The sequence below is a fragment of the Microcebus murinus genome, chromosome 4 (genome assembly GCF_040939455.1).
Source record: "Microcebus murinus isolate Inina chromosome 4, M.murinus_Inina_mat1.0, whole genome shotgun sequence".
NCBI classification, from domain to species: domain Eukaryota; kingdom Metazoa; phylum Chordata; class Mammalia; order Primates; family Cheirogaleidae; genus Microcebus; species Microcebus murinus.
Window position 1 is genome coordinate 33,729,150 of NC_134107.1, and position 23,164 is coordinate 33,752,313.

Here is a 23,164-nt window from a genome sequence, read left to right on the forward strand (position 1 = left end):
GTGCAGCTAAAAACACCCATCCAAGCAGACTGAGCTGACTTTAAATTCATGATCACAAACTTCAACAGGCCCTTAAGGATACATGGCTATCCCACTATATACTTCTCTCAGTTTCCTAGTTGATAATTTCACATTTTCTCCTTTTTTCAAAATGTAAACCCAGTATCTCTTCCTCCATCTCCATTATCAGCTTATGACTTTTTTTTTTTTTTTTTTTTTTTTGAGACAGAGTCTCGCTTTGTTGCCCAGGCTAGAGTGAGTGCCGTGGCGTCCTAGCTCACAGCAACCTCAAACTCCTGGGCTCGAGTGATCCTTCTGCCTCAGCCTCCCGGGTAGCTGGGACTACAGGCATGCGCCACCATGCCCGGCTAATTTTTTATATATATATCAGTTGGCCAATTAATTTCTTTCTATTTATAGTAGAGACGGGGTCTCGCTCTTGCTCAGGCTGGTTTTGAACTCCTGACCTTGAGCAATCCGCCCGCCTCGGCCTCCCAAGAGCTAGGATTACAGGCGTGAGCCACAGCGCCCGGCCAGCTTATGACTTTTGACTGAGAATAGAAGTAACCAGAAAACACACCTACCACTATTTACCCACTTGCTATAGTTTGAATGTTTGTGTCCTCCCAAAATTCATATGTTGAACCCTAATAATTAAGCTTCACTAAATATGCAATAGTATTAAGAGGTAGGAACTTTGGCATATCTGATAAAGGACTGGTAATTAGAATCTATATAGAACTCAGGAAAATCAGCAGGAAAAAAATCAAACAACCCCATTAAAAAGTAGGCAAAGGACATGAACAGAAATTTTGAAAAGAAGACAGATTAATGGCCAACAAAAATGAAAAAATGTTCAACATTTCTCATCATCAGGAAAATGCAGATCAAAACCACAATGAGATATCACTTAACTCCAGTGAGAATGGCTTTTATCAAAAAGTCCAAAAACAACAAATGTTGGCATGGATGTGGAGAGATAGGAACACTCATACACTGCTGGTCAACCTCTATGGAAAGTGACATAGGATACCTCAAAGAGCTATAAGTAGAATTACCATAGTATTCAACTTTTTGTGACCAATTTCTTTCACTTAGTGTAATGTCTTTTAGGTTCATCCATGTTGTAATATGTTACAGTATGTCCTTCCTTTTTAAGGCTGAACAATATTCCATTGTATGAATATACTACATCTTGTTTGTCCATTCATCAGTTAGTAGACATTTGATCTGCTATCACCTCTTGGCAATTGGGAATAATGCTGCTACGAACAGGGGTGTGAAAATACCTCTTCAAGACCCTGCTTTCAATTCTTTTGAATACATACCCAGAAGTAGAATTGCTGGATCATATGGTAAATCTATGTTTAATTTTTTGAGGAACTGCAACACTGTTTCCCATAGCAGTTGCACCATTTTACAATCCCACCAACAGTGCACAAGGGTTCTGATTTCTCCACATCTTCAACACTTGTTATTTTCTGGTTTTTTGTTTTTTTTTTTTAAATAATAGCCATCCTAATGGATGTCAGGCAATGTGTCATGGTTACGTCTTGCATTTCTCTAACAATTAGTGATGTTGAGCATGTTTTATATGCTTGTTATCCATCTGTATAGCATCTTTTGAGAAAGATGAAGTTCTTTGCCTATTTTTAAATCAGGTTATTTGTTTTATGTTGTTGATGTGTAGTTCTTTATATATTCTGGAGATTAATCTGTTACCCAATGAAAAATTTGCAAATATTTTCTACCATTCCTTAGGTTGTCTTTTCACTGTTGATTGTGTCCTTTGATACACAGGAGTTTCTGAGTTTGATATAGTACTATTTGTCTATTGTTGCTTTTGCTGCCTATGCTTTCATGTCACAATTAAGAAATAATTGTCAAATCCAATGTCATGAAGCATTTTTCCTATGTTTTCTTTTAGGATTTTTATCATTTTGGGTGTTAGATTTAGATCTTTAATCCATTTTAATTTTTGTATATAGTGTAGATGAGGATCCATCTTCATTCTTTTGCATGTGGATATCTAATTTCCCCAGCATCATTTGTTAAGCTACACTTTCCCTTTGAGTGGACTTGGCATCCTGTTCAAAATTATTTGACCGCATATTCAAGAATTTATTTCTGGGCTCTCTAGTCTATTGGTTTGTATGTCTGGCCTTATACCGCACTGTTTTTTACTTTATACTACACTGTCTTAATTACTGTAGCTGTATAATACATTTTGAAATTAGAAAGTATAAGATTTTTTTTTTTTAACAATAAGTATTTGTTTTATTGACAAACAGTTTAAGTGTTTAACAAGCAAGTCTAATAACACCAAGTTTAGAGGGTAGCCTGCTTTTCCAAGCCATCATTTTACAGTTTATTAAGCAAACAAGGAATCAGATGTCACTCATCCATTCACTTGATGTGATCTTTTATACAGACACTACTAAGTCACATTTGGAACAGCTGAAAATCTTTTAATAAAAGCTTTAAAGATGAGCTCGTGAACTCAGTTTAAATTTCACCATTTAAATTAGGTCAAATGAAAAGAACTCAAATAAGTAGTTGCCCAATCAGAGCCCATTATGTGTAAGTCATCAGTGCCCCCCACCTTAAAAACTCCTCTTTGACCCAATTATTGAAAACCTACATCTAACAAAGTTAAAGGATTAATTTCCATTCTTTAACCTCGCAATCTCAGATTTTCAAAGAAAAACTTATCTACGGAATACTTAACCAAAATCAGATAGGAAAATTAAAGCCTGCATAGTTATGAATCAGATTTGTTTCATGACAACCAGGTTGCATACAATTCTATCAATTGGTTCTGTATACACTCTAGAACTGACCAAGACAAAGTCTGGCATAGAAAAGCTATAAGAAATAGGTTCCTAACTACAGAAGTTGCAAAGTTTAAAAGCGTATGAAAAAAACTTATTTGGGAGCCAGTTATCTTCTACTGGGAGAACTTGTCTCTACTAAAAACAAAAACCCCAAAAACCAAAACCAAAAAAAAAAAACCCAAAACCAAAACCAAAATAAAAATAACCAAAAAAAACCTAATTTGAGGCTATTCCTTTTTTGTAACTAATTATTAAGCCTTAAGTATTCTTGGCCATTACTAGGCTAATAAACTAATTATCATTCAAACCAAGCTAAAGTAGAACAGGCTTCTAATTGTACAGTACCAAGGCTTCTAGTCATAGTTCTATTACTTGTAGCTTTAACTAAATTTTATACAGGTCACAGGCCTTGTTAGTGATTCCCTTTTAACACTATAGGAAATTAATGAATTCGTGGGCATATTTAATGAATTCTATGACTAGCCTGGCTACTGGCCAGTCTCCTGTTCTCAACAAGGAAATAAGTCTTCCTACTCTACTATTGTCACTAAATCTAAAGTCTTCCTCCATGGCCTCCCAAAGTTTGCTTGTTGCTGAAACAGATGCATGTGGTTCTGGTGGTTTTTGTTGGTTAGAATTATTTCATTTACAAGATTATCCCATTAGATATACCAAACAAGCTGCTAATCCCGCAACACCTGCAAAAGCCAGCAACACATTTACGAAGTCACGTTCTTCGTCTTCTACATGGAAGTACTCCACAAACCCATCCCAGCCTCTTTGTTTGACTAGCCAGTCTCGTCTTGTTCTTACGATAACGTCTGTAGTACTTTTTGCTAATGGGTCGATGCATCTTTCTTGATTTATGCTCTTCAGGTGTTTGGCCACACAGGCACCGAAAGAAATTAGAGTCGTGATCCTGCCCCAGTTTATTACGTTGTCATTCAAAACAGAGGCCATCACTTGAGACAAATATTTGACGTCGTCTTTATTTTTGATGTTCAGTTTCCGAAGCATGCCTTGGAAGGCCATCTCGTGGTTGCGCTGCACACTGTCCCTGACACGTCGTAAGGTCTCTAGAGCCTTCCTGCTGGCGGCCCGAAACATGACCATTGGCTTTGGATCCCTGGTGCCGCTTGCCTGCTCCCAAAAGTACCGAGAGATAATCTCCAGCGACTGCCAGTACAAGAGATCTTCCTCTGCCTCTGCAGGGGGCGGCGAAGACTGTAGTGACCCCTCCATTCTGGCCTCCCCAGCCAACTCCAGCAAGGACAGGGTGGCCGGCCGCTTCCTGAGCCTCTCGTGCCGGTCCAGCCCTTCTTCTTTGGGCAACATGACGGCATCGGCAGCACGAGCTTCCATCTCCTCAGGAGGCAATGTGGCGACTGGGCACGAAGAGCAGCAGCCTCGTAGAAAGTATAAGATCTTCATCTTTGATCCTCTTTTTCAAGAATAATTTAGCTATTCAGGGTCACTTGAGATCAAGTCTCTGTGTGACTTTAAATAAACTAAGTAAACCTGTTGTGCCTATTTCTTTCTTTTCAAAATTGACATATTACCAACTTCAAAGGGTTTTATAAAAATTACTAGTACAATGTTACACCTAGAACTGCCAAGTGAGTAGCAAGAAGGATAATCTGTTATTAAGTCCCTTAATTCACTTTCAGAAGTAAGCTAAATTGTGTAGGAGGGACAGGTAATATGCCCACTGCTCATTTAGGGGTCTAAATATAAGGATAATTAATCTCCAATGAATTTTTCTTAAATGAAAGAATGAGATAAGAAAAATAAGCTGCTTGGGTCACATGAAAAATATTTGCCCAAGTAGTTATATTTTTTCCCAAAGTAGAAATAACTTCTTTTATTTACCTGTTAATAAAAATACATTTCTTATAATGAATTTCAAACATACAAATAGAAATAATAACAATGATGGTGGCTAAAATTCATTAAGCCTTTACTATGCCAGCCATTGTGTGTCAAGTGCTATCTCTTTGGTTTTGGTTTACAAGTCTTTTGATGTAGTAAGGTTTACTGCCATTTCTGTATCTTCTTTTGAGAACATCCTGTTGATATCTTTTGCCCATTTGGAAGTAGGGTGCACATTTTTTTCTTATCCATTTAAAAATTATCATAATCTACTGAAAAATATATGTATGCAGCTTTGCAACTTTTAAAATTTTGAAACAGTCTTAAACTTAGAGAAAAGTTGCAAATAGAGAATAAAAAACGTTTTTTCCCCTATTCCACTTGAGACTAAGTTGCTGACATGATGACCCATCACTTCTTAACATAGTCCAGGTGTTAGATAGAATGTTTCCAATTTGGGTTAGTCTGATGTTTCCTCACGATTAGATTTAAATTATGCATTTTTGGTGGCAATAACACAGAAGTATTGTTGAGTTCTTCTCTTTGCATACTATCAGGTGACACATGATTTTGATTTAGGCTGTTACTGGTGATGTTAACTTGCTTAGGGTGATTCTTCTCGGCTTCTTCACTATAAAATGATTCTTTTCCTCTTTGTAGTTATAAATATTTTGGGGGGAGGTACTTTGAGACTATGTAAATATCTTAGTCCTCCACAGACTTTCAATTTATTCATTTATTTATTTATATCAGTATGTCCTTATGGCTTCTTATTTATTAAATAGGTGTAGTTCGTTACTATCATTATTTATTTTGATGCTCAAATTTTCTCTAATTTAGCCAGTGGGAGCTCCTGTAAGCTGGCTTCTGTATCCTTTTGATATGTCCTCATCATTTTTTAAACATTTCTAAACATAAAAAGATATTCCAGATGTTATCTTTTTCTTTCCTTTAAATCAACCATTTCTGCAAAGAGTCCTGGTTCCTTCAAACAGAGAATGGTATTGAGATTTAAGCATTAGATATACTCATTGCTATTTCTCCACGCCAAGAGTTTCAGACATTTCTTCACACTTTCTTCTATTTCTTTTATAATTTAATTTATTATATTTGAATCTTTAACTCTTTGGAAATATAATTTTATGTGAGATTAAAGGATCTCACTATTTTACTACCAAATTATAATATTAGACCCATAATTTAAAATCCTCTCATCATAACAATGATGCTTATTCATCATAAAAATCCAAAACCATAAAACACACAAAGAATAAAAAAAACTTATCCAAATTTCACCACCCAGAGGTGAACATGACTAACAGTTTGGTGAATAACCTGTAAGACATCGCTCTGTACCAATCCTTCCTTCTCATTTTAAGAAAAACTACTGAAGGATGTTGAGAAGTATGCTGATAAAAATGTTTCATTTTGAAAAAAAGAGTATTTTACCAATAAACAAATGTAAAAAGGGTTACTATTATTATGAATTTAAAAAAAAACTTTGGCATTTTTCTCACAACTTTTCAAATACTAATGTATCCTGTCAATCTGTTAGATGTCTTAGAAGGGGACTTAGCTTCCAGTCTTTCATAACCTTCTTTATCTGCATATCACTAATGTTTTAGAACCCAAATTATTATTATAACATCTCCTGAATTAGTGTTAGAAAAGAATTTGGGGGAAGCTATATAAGATTTTATGTAAATAGGAGTGTGCTATTTATTCTATTTCTATAATCTGCTTTTTAACTCTATTGTATCTTAGATGTGAAGCCTAGTATCCACCTCAGGTCTCCTCCGCAGAGAAAACTGCTGCAGAGCCTCCTGTCTATAGCCATTGCTGTAGTCTTTGCAGCTACCATTAGCCTTCAACATTAATAAAGGCAATAGTGCCCACTATCCTCCAACAGATAACTAGATTTCCCTTGGAAGGTCGTGGACACTTGAGCCTAACTAAATAAAGCTGCAGTTTAGAATTATTTCCTCAATATTTGGGAGATTTGGTTGGTATCCTCTTTGTCTTCCAACATCACTTTCAAATAAATCACTCCTTCCCTTCCACTTTCTAGTAAAACAAAACAAACAAAAAAAAAATCCATACTTATTTTATATCTAGCCAACCCTCATCATTCCCTTTTTAAGTTGTTGTCTTTATCAAGTTCCTAGACATTTTCCTCTCTGCTAATTGAAGGCTCTGCACATGGTTTATATCCTAATTCAGACATTTTATTGTCCCCCCCCACTAATCTTGGTAGCTTGCTTCATTCATTTATCCCCACTATTAAGATTAGTAAGTCAACTACCAGTCGATTGCCTCCTCTCTTTCTCCTTATGTATCAACAGCAGTTGCCTTCAGTTTTTTTTTTTTTTCTGGCCTGAAGTTCATGGTCACCATTTTGTTCACTATTTTTTAATATTAATACCTTAAACTCCTCCTTTGCTCTTTGTCCTTCTGTTGACTCCACCTGGCAAAACTTCAACCTTGCTTATATCCAAGAATCTTAGGATGCAAGAAAGTCAATACAACCTGACAGACTAGTACCATCATAAATATTTGATACTTCTGTAGTCAGTATGATCTTCTAGTCTATGAAACAACCATTTTAAATCTTCTCCATTTAACCCAAATTCCCAAGAGGTAAGTATCCATTGCTCAGTAGATGACCATGCCTATTATTTCACTGAGTAAAGATAAGTTATCACTTCCTATCTTTAGAAACTGCTACAGCCTTGTCTATATATTCATCTATTCCCTCTCTATCAAATTTTTCTCATTAACAGAACAAAAAAATATTCTTTCAACCCAAGCAACTTCCAATTATTGCTCTTTCTCTGTCACCATGAACAAATTTCTTAGAACAGTGACATGACCCCTGCCTATCTCTCTAAACTCACCTCCTTATAGCTCTTTCTGTCACTCTGTTTTAGCCACAGTGGCCTTTTATTTCTTTGAATACACTAAGTTCTTTCCTTTCTTAGCCCATCTACCTCTCCCTCTGCCAAGGATATTTCTTGACCCAGTGCCCTTTGCATGATTCTTCAGGTCTCAGCTTAAATGTTTCTTCTTCAGAGAGAACTTGCCTAAATATAACTCAAAGTATACCCATTGCCTCTCCCCTTTAGATTCTCCCATGGAAAAGGTTCTTTTTCTTTAAACCACTTACCACAATTCATAACTGCATATATATTTGTTTACTTTTTAAAAATTTTGGGTGCTTTCTCATTAGACTATAAGCTACACATAGGCAGGGATAACAGCTATTTTGTTTACTACAATAACATGGTGCTTAGCATAATGCTAAGGTCATAGAAAGTACGCAGGTTTATGGAAGGTGTTTAAGTTCAGAGAAGGTATTCAATAAACATTGTTGGATACAGGTTTATGTTTACTTACTTTAGTAAATGAGACTATCTTAGGTCTAATATCAGAAACCTGGAAAACATTCTTGATATTTCCTTTTCCCAACTCCAATGAGATAAGAGAGATAGCTAGTAATCAAGTCAGGTAAGGCCAGGTACAGCCCAGGACCTTAGAAGATCTCTGTCTGGATGTGGATTTATTATTCTGAATGAAATGGGAAGTCATTGGGAGTAGTGATATGAGTTGACATGTTATAAAACTGAACTGCCTAACGATAGCTACTAGTTATATAAAGCTATTAATACTTTAAATTGATTAAAGAAAAATAAAATAAAATAAAAATTTCAGTGCCTCAGTCTCAACAGTCAAATTTCAAATACTCAGTTGCATGTGGCTAGTGCTTCTATGGTGTACAGCACAGATATAGAAAATTTCCATCATTGCAGAAAGTTCTATTGGACAGTGTTATGCTGAAAGTTTCACTATGGCTGTTTTGGAGAAAAACAGGAGTCACCAGGTAAAAAGGAGAAATAACAATTAGGAGGATATTCCAAGAGTTCTGGCAAAAAATGTGAGTGATGCAGGCTAGCATGGTAGAAGGGAATGTTGCAAAAAAAGTGATATCTGGATATATGCTGAAGACACAGCTGATAGGACAGGCTGATAGAGAGAGAGACAGGAGTCAAGGTCAAAGATTACTTTATCGAAGGAAGAATGAAAATTTGGAAGAACATACATAAACAGGACATAATATATTTTAACTATGGGGAAGATGACTGGGATTAGGGATGGGGGAGTAGGGTGAGAAATAATAAAACAAAAACCATGCATATCAATGACAATGCCATGCCATGCATGAACTTTAAAAGTAGTATAATCCACTAACCTCTGTGTACCTGACAGCCTCCTTAAAGGACAGAAAGGAGGTAAAAAGAAAGGCAAACTTGCAAGCAAGTGATTTCTCTCTTCATTGGTCAAAACAACGCCCAGCAAAATAGCTTACTCTATAAATTTTCAAATACTATCTTTTTATTTTAATTATACCACCGGCAGCTGAACAGGCAGGTAAAAATCACTCTTCACATTTATATGATGTCTTTTCATCAGTTCTGAGATTTGCATTAATGTATCATTCCCTATATCCTTTTAATAAAGTAGTTTGTAGAATACTTCTATAATTATATGACTTCTATTCTGAACGTTTAGTTTTATCTAGAAGCTTTCTTCCATAGTTCCTTTCTGATCAGTGTAAATTTTTTTGTTTACAACTTCTAAATATATTGTGGTTCTCTGTTTGTCAATCTAAGAGATTTGTATTTTTGAAATAAAATCTACTCTTATATGACTATATTTCAGTTACTGGTTTTAGCCCACTAAATCTTTGTGCTAAGAACAAGGCTATAGTTAATCTGAGTTATTACTCTATTTTGTGCATTAAGTCACTGATTCATCAATTCTTTTTTTTTTTTTTTTTTTGAGACAGAGTCTCACTTTGTTGCCCAGGCTAGAGTGAGTGCCATGGCGTCAGCCTAGCTCACAGCAACCTCAAACTCCTGGGCTCAAGCGATCCTCCTGCCTCAGCCTCCCGAGTAGCTGGGACTACAGGCATGCGCCACCATGCCCGGCTAATTTTTTCTATATATATTAGTTGGCCAATTAATTTCTTTCTATTTTTAGTAGAGTCGGGGTCTCGCTCTTGCTCAGGCTGGTTTCGAACTCCTGACCTTGAGCAATCCGCCCGCCTCGGCCTCCCAGAGTGCTAGGATTACAGGCGTGAGCCACCGTGCCCGGCAGATTCATCAATTCTTAACTCAATACCTGTGTTCTCTATTCAGGGAATAAATAGATGAAGAAAATAAAACTCTTTTCCTCAAGGATTTCCATTATTTGAGGGGGAAGACAAGCATATAGACAAGATAAATAATTACTGCGTAATGTGATAAGTGTTAGAAATATGGACAAAGAACAAAAGTAAGTAGAACTGAATGGGGAGCACAATTATTATTTGTCTAGAAAAATACTAGAGAAGACTTACATTGAGGTTCCATTTAAGACAGTAAGGAACCTTGACAGGATGAGGAAAGTGGAATGACTTCTAAAATCTTAATTACTAGTTCCATCCCCTTTTCATTGATTTTTCTCCTATAAATTCTCTTAGAAAGATAACTGGTTCTCTCAGAATTCAGTTCATCCAATTTAATCAGTACAAAACTCTTAGCTAATATAAGAAACTACTACTTATTGTTAGGATAAATATATTAAAATATAATCTTGAAATTCAAAGAAACATATCAAAATAAACTTACTCTATTTACTATCAATTGTATGCAAACTCAATATTCAAGGCCTAACATACCTATAAAAATAAAAAATGTAACATTTTCCAATACAGTAGGTGTTTTAGTTGGCTCAGACTATAGCCTCCTAGATACTTGAGTGTAGTCTTTTGACTGAATCCACATTTTACAGGACAATCTTTTTAATAAACAGATTTATTTATTTAATAATAAATCTTTATCAAAAAGATTTGTTCTGTGAAGTTTAGATTCAGTGGAGGGGCTGTACTTGGGAATTTGGAGTGCCACATGTGGACTTGAGGCCACAAGTTCCCCATCCCTGGACTATACTATAGTTTGAATGCGTTCCCTACAAAACTCAGGCATTGCCAATGTAGTAGTAGTAAGAGGTGGGGCTGTTAAGAGATGATTAGGCCATAAAGACTCCTGCATGCTTTTCATAAAGGGGATTAAGGCCCTTATAAAAGAGTGTCACAGAGCATTTAGCTGGCTTGCTTTTCCACCTTTTGTTATGAGCATTCCTCTGCTTCAGTGGATGCAGCAACAAGATGCCTTCTTGGAAGCAGAGAACAGGCCTCGACATACAACAGAACCTGCTGGTGCCTTAATTTTGGACTTTTCAGATTCCAAAATGGCAAGAAATAAATTTCTGTTCTTTATAAATTGCCTAGTCTCAGTTTTTTCATTACAGCAGCACAAATGGACTAAGATAGGCTGCTATAACAAAATATCATACACTGGGTGGCTTAAACAATAAGAATTTATTTTCTTCTAGTTCTGGAGACTAGAAGTCTAAGAACAAGGTGCCAGCAGGTTGCTGTCTGATGAGGGCTCTCCCTTTGGTTTGCAGACAGCATCCTTCTTGCTGTGTGCTCACATGGCCTTTCATTAGTGTATGTACAAGGAGAGAGTGGGAGCTTCAGTGTCTCTTCCTTTTTCATAAGGACACCAATCCCATCAGACAGGGCCCGACTTTCATGAATTCATTTAAATGTAATTACCTCTCAAAGGTTCATTTCTAAGTGCCATCACATTGGGGGTTAGGGCTTCAACATATGAATTTTGGGGGGACACATTCAGTTGGTAGCAGTAAGTTAGGAAGTATGTTAGTAGATTTGTTAATCAGTAAGAAATGTGAGACACTGTCCCCACCCTGAAGAATGGCAATATCTTTCTAGTGAGGAAACCAAACTGAGCTTGGACATACCTGTTAGCAAAGCATATGTCAAAACAATGTAAAATTTAAAAACTCTTAGACTACAGAATTGTTCTCCAAATCAGCTTTCTTATTATTTTGTGACTCAGATCATCTGATTTATGATAGTAAAATATCCAAAGAAAACCATCTTGATAATATTATCGTGATACATGTCAGGTTTTTATATACAGGCTTTAATTTGAAAATTTAAACTGCATGTATGAACATTTTCCATAGGCAAACTGATCAATAATTTTAAATTGGTTACTGCAAATTTCAAATGACCTGCTAGTTTTCTTAATATAAAAAAAATCTTTACATGCTTTAACAGAACCTCTAGAAATTATATATTATATGCTATCATTTGGTAGTGGGACATAGCTATATCCTCTAGTCTTAATTATAGGAAAAGTATAGACAACTGTAAGGCTTAGCTTTATTGTTTTATAAATGAACCCGTAAAGTTCATTTCAGTGAAATGAGCACATGCTTTTCATAAATTAAAATAAATCTCACATGGTAAAGTACCCATTTTGAAAATTAATTTAATTACATGTTTAAAATTTAATTATATTTAATTAAGCATTTAAGTTTAATATGAAATAAATGAATTATCAGTTAACTCTATGAAATGAAATACTGCCTTGATAATTAAAATCTATAAATTTTCTATTCTGTGCAAAACTGCTAGTTCTCAAAAAACATTCAGAAAATATATATTTTAAAGACTATAGGACCATATCCTCATAGCTGATTAAGGTGTAATTTTTCTGGCACCTAGCTTGGTGGGCTGTACATTCACTGCTTCAGTACATGGAGGCAGCATGGTACAGAAAAAGAGCAGGGATTTTGGAAACTTGGGTTTGGGTGTTAGCTCAGTCACGTACAGCCTGCAACAGTGCAAGAGTTACTTAGCAACTCTAACCTGAAGCTTCCAATAAAATGGGGACAAAATGACTTCTCTCAGAGGGTTTTTAGGAATATTAAATGAAATATCCCATGGTTAAATAAAATATCCCATTTTATAAGAAGAGTGCACAACTTGGAATAGATACTTGACAAATGTTAATTCTCTCCTTGCCTCCATTGTTGAATGAATAAAGAAAAACTCTGTACTCTGTAGCATAAAAAAATTTTATCCTTAAAAAATATATTTTAAATTATAAAAGTAATACTGTATTATTTTTCATTTAAATACATTGTGGAGGTCTGGGTGCAATGGCTCATGCCTGTAATCCTAGCACTCTAGGAGGCCAAGGCAAGAGGATCACTTGATCCCAGGTGTTCAAGATCAACCTGGCAACATAGTCAGACCCTGTTTCTACAAAAAATTTTTAAAAATTAGCTGGGCATGGTGATGTGCCTCTGTAGTCCCACCTACTTGGAAGGCTGAGGCAGAAGGATTGCTTGTTCCCAGGAGTTTGAGGTTATAGTGAGCTATGACTACACCAGTGTAGTCCAGCCTGGGTGACAAAGAGAAATCCTGTCTCTAAAAAATAAATAAATGCATCATACTGAATGAATATTTTACATTTATTTTCTTAAGTACTCCATGAATGGAGGCAGTATGGTATTACTGCTAACACAGATTTTTGAATCAGGCAGAATTGACTTTGAATCTGGTTTCTACCTTTTTACTATTTGAGAAATTATGGAATAGTTATTTTGACCCATTTCCCAACCCTGCACACATACGTATGTTTGGTTCAATGTGTGGCAAAAATCGGGAACTAATATTAATGAAACATGTACAATTAAGGTTATATATTATATAGAAAAGTAACATTTACTATTAAGATATTTACCCTTAGATATGCATTCTTTTAAAAAATGTGATAAAAATGCATTCTATTACTCTTTGGAATCAGAATTTGCTATCTCATGAGTCCTTAACTTACCAAGATTCTACTTTAAGAGGTGAAGATCTTTTTTCTGGAAGAAAAAATCCATGCCAATTTGAAGCTTCAATTAGTTCTTGTGGTATCCTTTTTGATATATCATAATAGTGACCAAATCTTGAAGATGATACTGGTCCAATCTGCTAAAAAAAAACACCACACATATAGGTTGTTGCTTAAAAATTTTTGTTTTAAACTATAATTTTTTTGTCCTACCTTCAGCAAAACAATGATGTATTTATGTACTTTAATGCTAATAAGAGCTGATATACATAGACTTATTAAATTGCAAAGAAGCATACAAACTTTATTATTCAAACTATTTACAGTTAGAAATCAACCATTTCATCTCTCGTGTTTCTTCACTACTAGTGGTGCCCTAAGTTTGGTAGGAATTTAAACACCTCCCTAGTTTTTTTTTTTTTTTTTCCATTATATTGTATAATGAACCTTTCTAAGTTCAAAAATTTAATATACATAATTCTTAATTCATATTTAAGATTCCAGGTTTTGAGAAATTAAAAACAGAGCTGCTAAGAACTAAATGAAAACTTAAGTCAAATTCATTCACTGGTGAAAGGCCTAAAAGAAACCAGCTATTTAAATATATTAAACTGAGTAACTATTTTAAAACTAAATTCTCACAAGATAATACATATGTCTATTCAATATTTCTTACAAACTTAAACTTATGGCGTAAAATGTACTGCAGTACTCCAGTTAGGAACAAGGCACATGATAAAGTGGGAGAATGTATATAAACTATATACAACCAGAATCTGGCATAATCATTAGTTCATTGATAATTCCTGTTTGTGTTCTCTACTAACAATTTCTCCAACAAATTATCTTTTTATCAGAAACTCTAATAACTATTGATACTGAATTTTTTTACATAGGATAGTAAAAGTCTACTAACATAACATTAACATTATGTTGCTTTGAATGGACTTTGGGCTAATTTCTTTCATTCAACACATGGGAAATATATATACATCTCTATCCTAAGTTTAACTATTAACCAATTCCATCTGGCAATGACTTCTAATAAAGGCTCTAATCTAATCTTATATAGTTTCTACTATCCTGAATGCTATAAAACAGACAAGTTTCAGAACATTCAACAAAAAATTAGATAATCTCTGAAGAAATTGAAGAACTATACATAGATTCTCATCTTAGTGACAACTTTTTAATTTAGATAAATGCATTTTCTTGACATTAGATATTTGCATTTAAGATTTCAAGGATTCATATTCTTAAATTAAATATCTATAAACATTAAACCATATACTAACATGGAATAGAAAATTTTTAAGAACATTAAGAAATAGACAATTTTTCTCAGATCCAGAGTCCATGGGTTTGACATTTATTTTCTAAATAAAATGACTGTTCATCCCTCCATGAGGTACTATTTACTTTTATTAACGAAAGAGATCTATCAATTGGTTTCAATCTAATGTTTCCAATCCAATTACGTACAGAATTATTATTCCCCAAACATAATTTATCCATGTATCATGAAACCATTGACAAACAAATTAATAACATTAAAATATGTTTCTTAAAAATAGGGTATAAAGTTTTTAAATGTAAAGTTATTAGTCTAAAGCAATTTAAACAAGGTCTGTTCTTTGGCCTATAATCTATTCTTTATCCGGATTATAGTTCAGAATGTTTTTACTGCAATCTCTGCTAGAGCTCATCTTTTTATTGTGTAAGTCCAAGCCCCCTTAATGTTTTAGAAAGGCCTTGACTAACTGAACTTTGATCTGATGTCTTCATTGAGAAAAACACCAGGTTGCCCATTTCAGATGCAAATCCCCCTAAGGCCCAATAGAATTTAGTAAAGACAGCAAAAAAGAAAAAAACAGAAGTTTCCAGGATCCTCTTTGAGAATCCTGGGGCACACTGGTGTCCTTAATCCATGCTGCTGCATGGATTAAGGTAGGTGATAACCTTTCCTGATTCAAAAGAATAAGCAGAGTGCCTACAAACTGGGTGGAGACTAGGATTTGGCTATAATAAAACACCATGCAATAAAAGCTTGGTCTATGTCAGAAGCCTCTGAAAAGGCCTCAATGTACCACATTCCCAGGCCTAGTAGGGAAGCTTGCAAAAGCCTACCTGAATCAAATAAGCATGAATAATCTATTTTAGCAGGCTGGCCATGGGGAGAGAGAAAGAAAGAGAGACTTTTCACTTCTTTTAAGTTTGAGTTAATAAATTTATTATTGGAGTGAAGGTTCTTGAAGTCCTACGCACTCAGAGAAATACGCTAAATTGTCAAGAAGCAAAGTATGCTTTTTAAGTTGCCGTCTCTATTAATGTTTCTAATTACAATATTAATGTGATAGAAATCTCAGATTTAGGATGAATCAAGGCAGAAAATTGATTTCATGCTGTGACAGTTTTTACATATAGAACACAAATAATTCATTAAATTGTAAAATTAAAATTGGAAGCTTTTCTTATTATAATTATTAATTTATGTAGAAATTAAGATTAGATATGGCAGCTAAAATATTTACAAGGTAGACATGAAATTTTATTGCTGATAAAAAGTTTAACCTTTTAATAAAAAAATGAAAATATATTCTTATAGAAAAAACAATTTTCCAAGTTTTTCCTACCCAAAATATATAGCATTAACATATAATCTGATTTTTGAAACACTGAAATCTTTTGAGGCCTACAATTTTAAAACAAAGTCTTAAACATTTCCTCCATAAAAGATAACTAAATGCTGTAAATATGATAAATGCCCACAAAAAATTGTCATCAACTTCATAAAAAATGCATTTAAAAATATCATCAATAATTAGTTTACTTAGTTTGATAAGAACATGTTGCTTTAGTTTTACATTATGAAAACTTCTATTTCTCATTCATAAACTATCTTTTAAGTTTGTCATTTGTGGAAGACAGTAAAATGGAATGGTTCAGTGAAAGTTTACTATGGTAAAAGAAAATGAACTCTGATGGGGTACAGGAGGAAAAGAGAGCAACAAAACACTATCATACCTCAGCTCTAGTATGTTACAAACAAAACTTATAGAGAAAAGCTGCACCACAAACAAATAATCTAAATAAGACATTTCCTTACCACTGTTATTATTTCTTTGTTTCTTAGTATGACATACAGGTAGCAAGAACCCAAACAGTTTCTAAATACTTTGAGCCTCAGTTCAACCACTAAGACCTGGAGCTAACAATTACTGTACAAGGCTGTTGTGAGAATCTAATTAAATACTGGCGATGAATATTTTGTAAATTAAAAAGCACTACATAAATGTTATTATTATTATTGTGTCATGATGCACTAGAAATCAGAAGATCCCTTGCTGTCCTTTGTAATTACATTGCCTTATTGAAAAAAACAATATTTTTTGGTCATCTACACATGCACACATCTATCACAGGACTGTTGTGGCCAAAACACTAAGATAGAGAGCCAAAGTGTAACAAGAATTTAACATAATGAAGACCTAATACATTGCCATGAATTGCTGGAGCCATTATAGGTCATGGCATTAGCACTCTACAATACTGAAGAAATTAAGTCTCAGAATAGAATATAGGCTAGCAATTCATGGGGTGAGCAGGGAATAGGGGTTGATAATTAGGGAAGAAGAGGGTATGTCCACCTTGGAGAGAGAAGCAAAATCATACTGTGAGGGAAGGGGGCTTTTATTAATAAAAATGATACATCCCTGGACATCCATACAACTGGATGACATACTGCTTTATGCTTTACTAAGCGACTATTATTGATTTAGGTGTGCATATTCTTATCCTTTTTTGCATTCCCTAAGTGGGAATATGACTACATTCTTAGGATATGGTGACAACTTATTTTAAAAGGTATTTCTGACAATCGACACACCTGGTTTTGAACTATTTATTTAATCTTAAGCTGTAATAGTGTTAACCGCATTTTGTCTCAAGTAAATATAGAAAACCCAGGTTTTTTTATTTTGTTAAACTGAGAATAGCAAGGTAAGGCCCAGATTTATAAAGTAGATGATGATGAGTGATTGCCACAGCCTATTGGTCTTGGCAAATCATCATATGCAAAATTACTGTGACAGGCAAATACACATGCTGGTGACATTTTATAAAAAAAACAAAGAAACTGGAAGATGATTTTTTTCTAAACTTGACATAACTCATTGTAAATACAATAAACTTAAGTTTGACTATTAACTGTACATTCAATATAAGCTGTTATTTGTATTAATTAATATAACTTAACTCAGTTTAACATTAATTTACATATAATTCATTCATGCATGCATGAATGCTATATTAATAACACAAAAAACTATTGAGCACATACTGCTTTATGTAGCTTTACTAAGCTTTACTAAGCTACTATTATGTAGCTTTACTAAGCTACTATTAGTGATTTAGGTGCGTATATTCTTATCCTTTTTTGCATGGGAATATGACTACTTTCTTAGGATCTGGTGGCAACTTATTTTAAAAGGTATCTCTGACAATCAACACACCTGGTTTTGAGCTATTTATTTAATCTTAAACTGTATGCTTAAGATTATATGCTACTATATGCCAGTAAAACAAAATTGTCAAAGTCCCTTTCTCTCATTCTAGTAGGAATAGATAGATGATAATAATAAAATAGATATATTATCTGCTAGCTTAAATCATAAGTGCTTTGAAGAAAAATAAAGCAGTAAAAGGAGATGATAGTGGTTTTATTTTACATAGAGTGACATAGGAAGTTGCTCCTAATAAAGTAATATTTTAGCAGAGACCTGAAGAAAATGGGAGAATGAGTATTCTGAAGAAGATTATTATTATAAGAAGAATACAATTTTTAAAACATTGAAGTTTTAAATCTTGAAAACTGAGCACTGGATTTATTTGTTAATAAGAAACTTTGGGGAATTTTGCCCCCATAGATAATTAAGTCAATGGCAGGTATACCAGACTCCAAAATGAAGAATGGAGTAAACACAATTCACTTAGATGTGGAAGGGGGAAGGAATAGTATCTGTGACTATAATTTATAAAGAAACAATGTATTTTTAAAGAAACAAAGAATTTTTTCCCCAACTCTAAACAAATTTCATAATAAGTAGTACGAGAGAAGGCTTTAGGTTTCTGTTACTTGGATTTTCACTGACAATTGCACTTGAAGAATGTTAATGATCAATGAAAAGACCAAAATCTAGCTGAGAGTAAAAATAAAGGAAATGGAAGAAACAAGTTATGTATATAGTAACTGGATTGGTATACTGTCTTTACAAAAAAGCTAAATTTAACTTAAGAGTTTATGTTCTTAATTGACTCTTTTATAACACAGTAGTAGAAAAATCAGAATATACTCTTCACAAAAGAATCATCATTAAGTACAGTCACTTAAATGAATCTGCTAGATCAAAGACATGAAGTTCCTTGCCTTTAGGGTTCTCAAGTGCAAGTCCTTCATCTCTTGTCTGTTTTAATCTCTATCACTTAACTCATATTTTCCTAAACAGACTAACTACATTTATTCTGGCCTCTTGTACTCAGTTCTCAATCACTTCCAAGCTAGGCTGCGCTTGCAACAACTTTAATTATACAAAGCTTTCTTTTTATTTTTTAATACGTAGTATTAAAAAATACATATTCTAAAAAGTACATATTCTATGTATTTTTTAATACATAGAATATATAGTATTCTACTGTTCAGACATACCATAATTTATTTAACTATTTTCTTATTGATGGACATTTATATATTTTGTTATTAAAAATATGCTGCATGAATAAATAGCTCATGTATATTTCATTTACATCAGAGAAAACATATTCATGATATAAATTTCCAAATGGATCAAAGGATATATGTTTTTGTAATTTATAAGGATACTATCAAATTACTTTCCATAGAGGTTGTACCTATTTATGTTTCTACCAGCAAAGTATTGAGAGTACTAGTTTCTCCTGATCCTTGTTAATACAGTATCTTACCAAACACTGTAGATCACTGTCAATTTGATGAGAAAAATGACAGGTCAGTGTCATTTTCATTTGTCTTTCTCTTATTACAACTAAAATTGGGTATCTGTTTTTGTATGTTTAAGAGCCACTTAAATTTCCTTTTCATATTTCTGCCCATTTTTAAAAAGTTCTTTGTATACAAGGAAAATTAGTTCTTATTCTGTGGTATTAGCTGCAAATATTCTCTCTTCAGTTTGTAGTTTGTTCACCGTCATTTAAATCACAGCTTAATCATATTATTCAAACAGTTTCCACATCTAAATTAGAAAAATCTGCCATTGCTTAATATGTATCTATTTTTATACCTGGTATAGAGTTGATGCTTCATCAATATTTGCTGACTGAATAAATACATTTATTATTTACTAAATATTGATTATCTGGGCATTAATATAGGTGCTGCAGAAACAAGAGAAAACAAGTTCTCTGCACTTACAAATAATTCTCAGTCTTGTGGAGAAGAGAGTTACACTACCAATTAACTATAAAATAATGTTGAAGTAGTACTTTAAAATGCATGCAGTGTTATGGAAAAAAATAAGAAAGCAGATAATTATGTGTGGAAAGCTATAAGAAGTAGTAAGTAACATCTGCATTTGGAGAAGGATGAACTGGTGAATAAGGAAGTAAAAAGCATTACCAGCAGAAATACAAGCAATTCACATGAAGCAACTCTCATAGGATGACTGAAGACAGTTAAAAAAGTAGGCTTGGATTAGGGTGTATAGATTTTATACACAATCTTAAGAAGTTTGTATTTCATATGGTAGGCTTATCACAGCAAAGAGGTTTCCTCTCACATACTTTCATTAACTGGAAATGTCCACACAGAACATTCTGCAGAGAAGAAGTCTAAGGCTGTGTCTTAGCTTAGCAGAAGGGTACTATGACTGAGAGTGTACAATGCAGTTAGAAGGGGCAGTGAAAACAGGAAACCAAATAAGGAATTTGAAGTTCAAGAGTATCACAAACATATTTCTGTTCCTGGGAAAGATAACACTGATGGTACTGTGGAAGACTAGAGAAACTATGGAAACTGTGTCTTATTCAGATTAGAATTTTCCTCCTTTCTATCAGTATGTCAGACAGACATTAAATAATGTGTTCTGAAAGGTGAATGAAGTGAACAATCAAATAGTGGAGCTCGTAAGTGAACAGAGCCTTCAGTAGGAGAAGAGCTCAGGAGCTTCAGTGGACAGACTTACTGCTATCTCTTTTGACTTTTCAGAAATTTTCCTTTCATTTCCTGTCTCTTGCAGTCTCTTCTGCATAGGTGAGTTTACCAGATAGATGAGTTGGAAATGTAATAATAGAAAATGTGTAAGAATAAAAAATAGTAATTTTAAAGAACCATTGAATATATGTAATCATACTCAATAGAAATAGCTTATTAGTTCATTTAATCTGGCATGCAGATTATATTTATAATATATATTTATATATATAAAATTATATATTTATATATATACAAAAATATTTATATATTTACGTTTATAAAATAAAGGATTATTTGTGGAGATTATAGAAAAAATAAAATAATCTATTTTGATAAAAAATAATTTGCCATAATTTTGTTTGTAAGAAATGTCATCTTGATCACATATTCTACAAATGAAATATCTAGTTATTTAAATAAACACATATACATTGTATTGCACTTAAAGAATAATAGATATATCATAAGAGATTCTATAAAATGGAAACAAACACATTTGCAAGCATCAGAAATTGTTTGTATGTTGACTTGCCTCCATCTTGGGTAACAACTGGTAACGCCAAGCTATTTTCATCTTAACATTAGATTCTGGTGTTTTATGATTACATACATCTTCATCAAGTTCTTTTTTACAATTATCATCAAGTAATGGTGCTGGAAGTTCCTAAGAAAACAAAATGAGACATTATTAAGCATCTGTGGTAAAAATATGACAATTTTCTTAAATAATAAATTTAGCAACACTAGAACTTTCCAATCTATTGAAAACTGATGCCTTATAATTGACTTAAGCACAAACTCATAACAATATAGATATTTCTAAAACAGAAAAAAGATATCATATTAAATGTGAAGTTTAATTTTTTAGCAATGAACTAAAATTTAAAGAAAATATTCCAATATCTATACTCATAAAAACCAATTGCTATTCCAACAAGAGGCTGTGCTCATTTTTAAAAAATTTACACACTTAAATCTGGAATTTGCACTTAAGTATTACATGTAATTATTGTTATGTTTGCCACAAGGTAAAAATAAATCATGTGCACAATCTGTTTACTGGTTTATAACTCTAGAAGTCAAAAAACTCATTCACTGAAATAATGAGTAAGCAACAACTAAGAATAACCCATATCAAATGTTAGTTTAGCATCTGCAAGCTTATCTCTCTTCTTAACAATAAAAATAGAATTTAAAATTTCTGATTAAATGAAGAGGTAATTCTAATTTGTTAATTTTAGAAGGGGACCTACTGAGTGACTACAAAAACACAGAAACATGTTTTTGTAAGGAGGTACTATGAAAATAATTCAAAGAAAAAAACATAAGTATCTGGAAGAAAAAAAGCACACGCAATAATGTTTTTTTGTTTTTTTTCATTATTAGCCAGATTCATAAAGATAATGTGGGACATTGGATTAGTAAACATAATCTTGTGCTATGTTATAAATTAGTCTAAGTTACAACTTTTACTTTTCAAGATCAAATTTATTTAAGCTTAGAATTATGTCAAATTATCAGCTTAAAAACACATTAGCTATTACATATTTTAGGTACCTCCTAAAAGTGGATTTATCTTCTAATTTATGCTAGTATTAGAAACCAGTTATATCATTTAAACTCTGAATCCATTATTTCTAGCAAGGCATTAATATCTTCTTTTTTCAATGGAAATAAACGTTTGTGAGGGAGTATAGTGTAATACAGCATAGTGGTTACAAGTTTGAATTCTACAACCAGAATTTTTGGGTTCAAATCTTGACTATGCATTAGTAGCTGTGTCTGGGGTACCTTGACCGCCTATTAGGACACTCTATCTATGTCTCTACTCATCACATGAAAAATGGAGCTAATAGTATTCACTTCAGTAGGTTGTGGTAAGGAATAAATATGTTAAACATGTAAAATGCAGAGATTGGTGCTTGTCACATATTAAGAATCAAGTAACTGTTAGATTATGAGAGTTAGTCAAATAATTGTCTTAATCATTACTCAGAGCTGTACATTTTTGTACTGGCAATATTTAGCACAAAATATTTGGATTAACATCTTTTTCAACCCCACGGACACTTAATAATAGTTATTATAAGGTAGCCCACAATTCAACAAAAACAATAAACATTTGAAAAATTAATATTTTCAATAGAGATGGTATATATTTTAAAATTTATGTCAGTCTCATTATTTAAAATATGCCAATTTTGAAAAGAAATGTTCTTACATTAATGTGCATAGTATTAAAGAAATAGTCCTAAAATGAAATATTAGAGACTTCTTATTAATATGGATATCATAGCTAAATAAGATGACATTATTAAAAAGATAAGCATATACTCATTTATTTTATTAAATATGTATCTACTCCCACAGTAGACATTTCACCATATTAAAAACTTTTTATGTATCATGAAAATTATAATGATCTCAATTTTAGTATTGATAAAACATTCATTCTCTTAAAGATAAAAATTTTCAAAAGA

At 33.1% G+C, this 23,164-nt stretch overlaps 1 protein-coding gene and 1 pseudogene across 4 annotated transcripts in view; both read right to left on the reverse strand.

Annotated features, from left to right (window-relative positions):
* Positions 1-23,164, reverse strand: part of ELP4 (elongator acetyltransferase complex subunit 4) — a 211,983-nt gene that overhangs the window by 143,099 nt on the left and 45,720 nt on the right. For 3 of the 4 annotated variants that reach the window (XM_076002057.1, XM_076002059.1, XM_076002058.1), the window contains exons 4-5: positions 21,217-21,348; positions 13,457-13,599 (exon numbers count right to left, since the gene is read on the reverse strand). In XM_076002057.1, the coding sequence (XP_075858172.1) occupies positions 13,457-13,599; positions 21,217-21,348 (275 nt within the window). The remainder of the gene's footprint in view (positions 1-13,456; positions 13,600-21,216; positions 21,349-23,164) is intronic. The other variant, XM_020286532.2, reaches the window with a different exon arrangement.
* Positions 491-13,444, reverse strand: LOC142870600 (induced myeloid leukemia cell differentiation protein Mcl-1 homolog pseudogene; annotated as a pseudogene).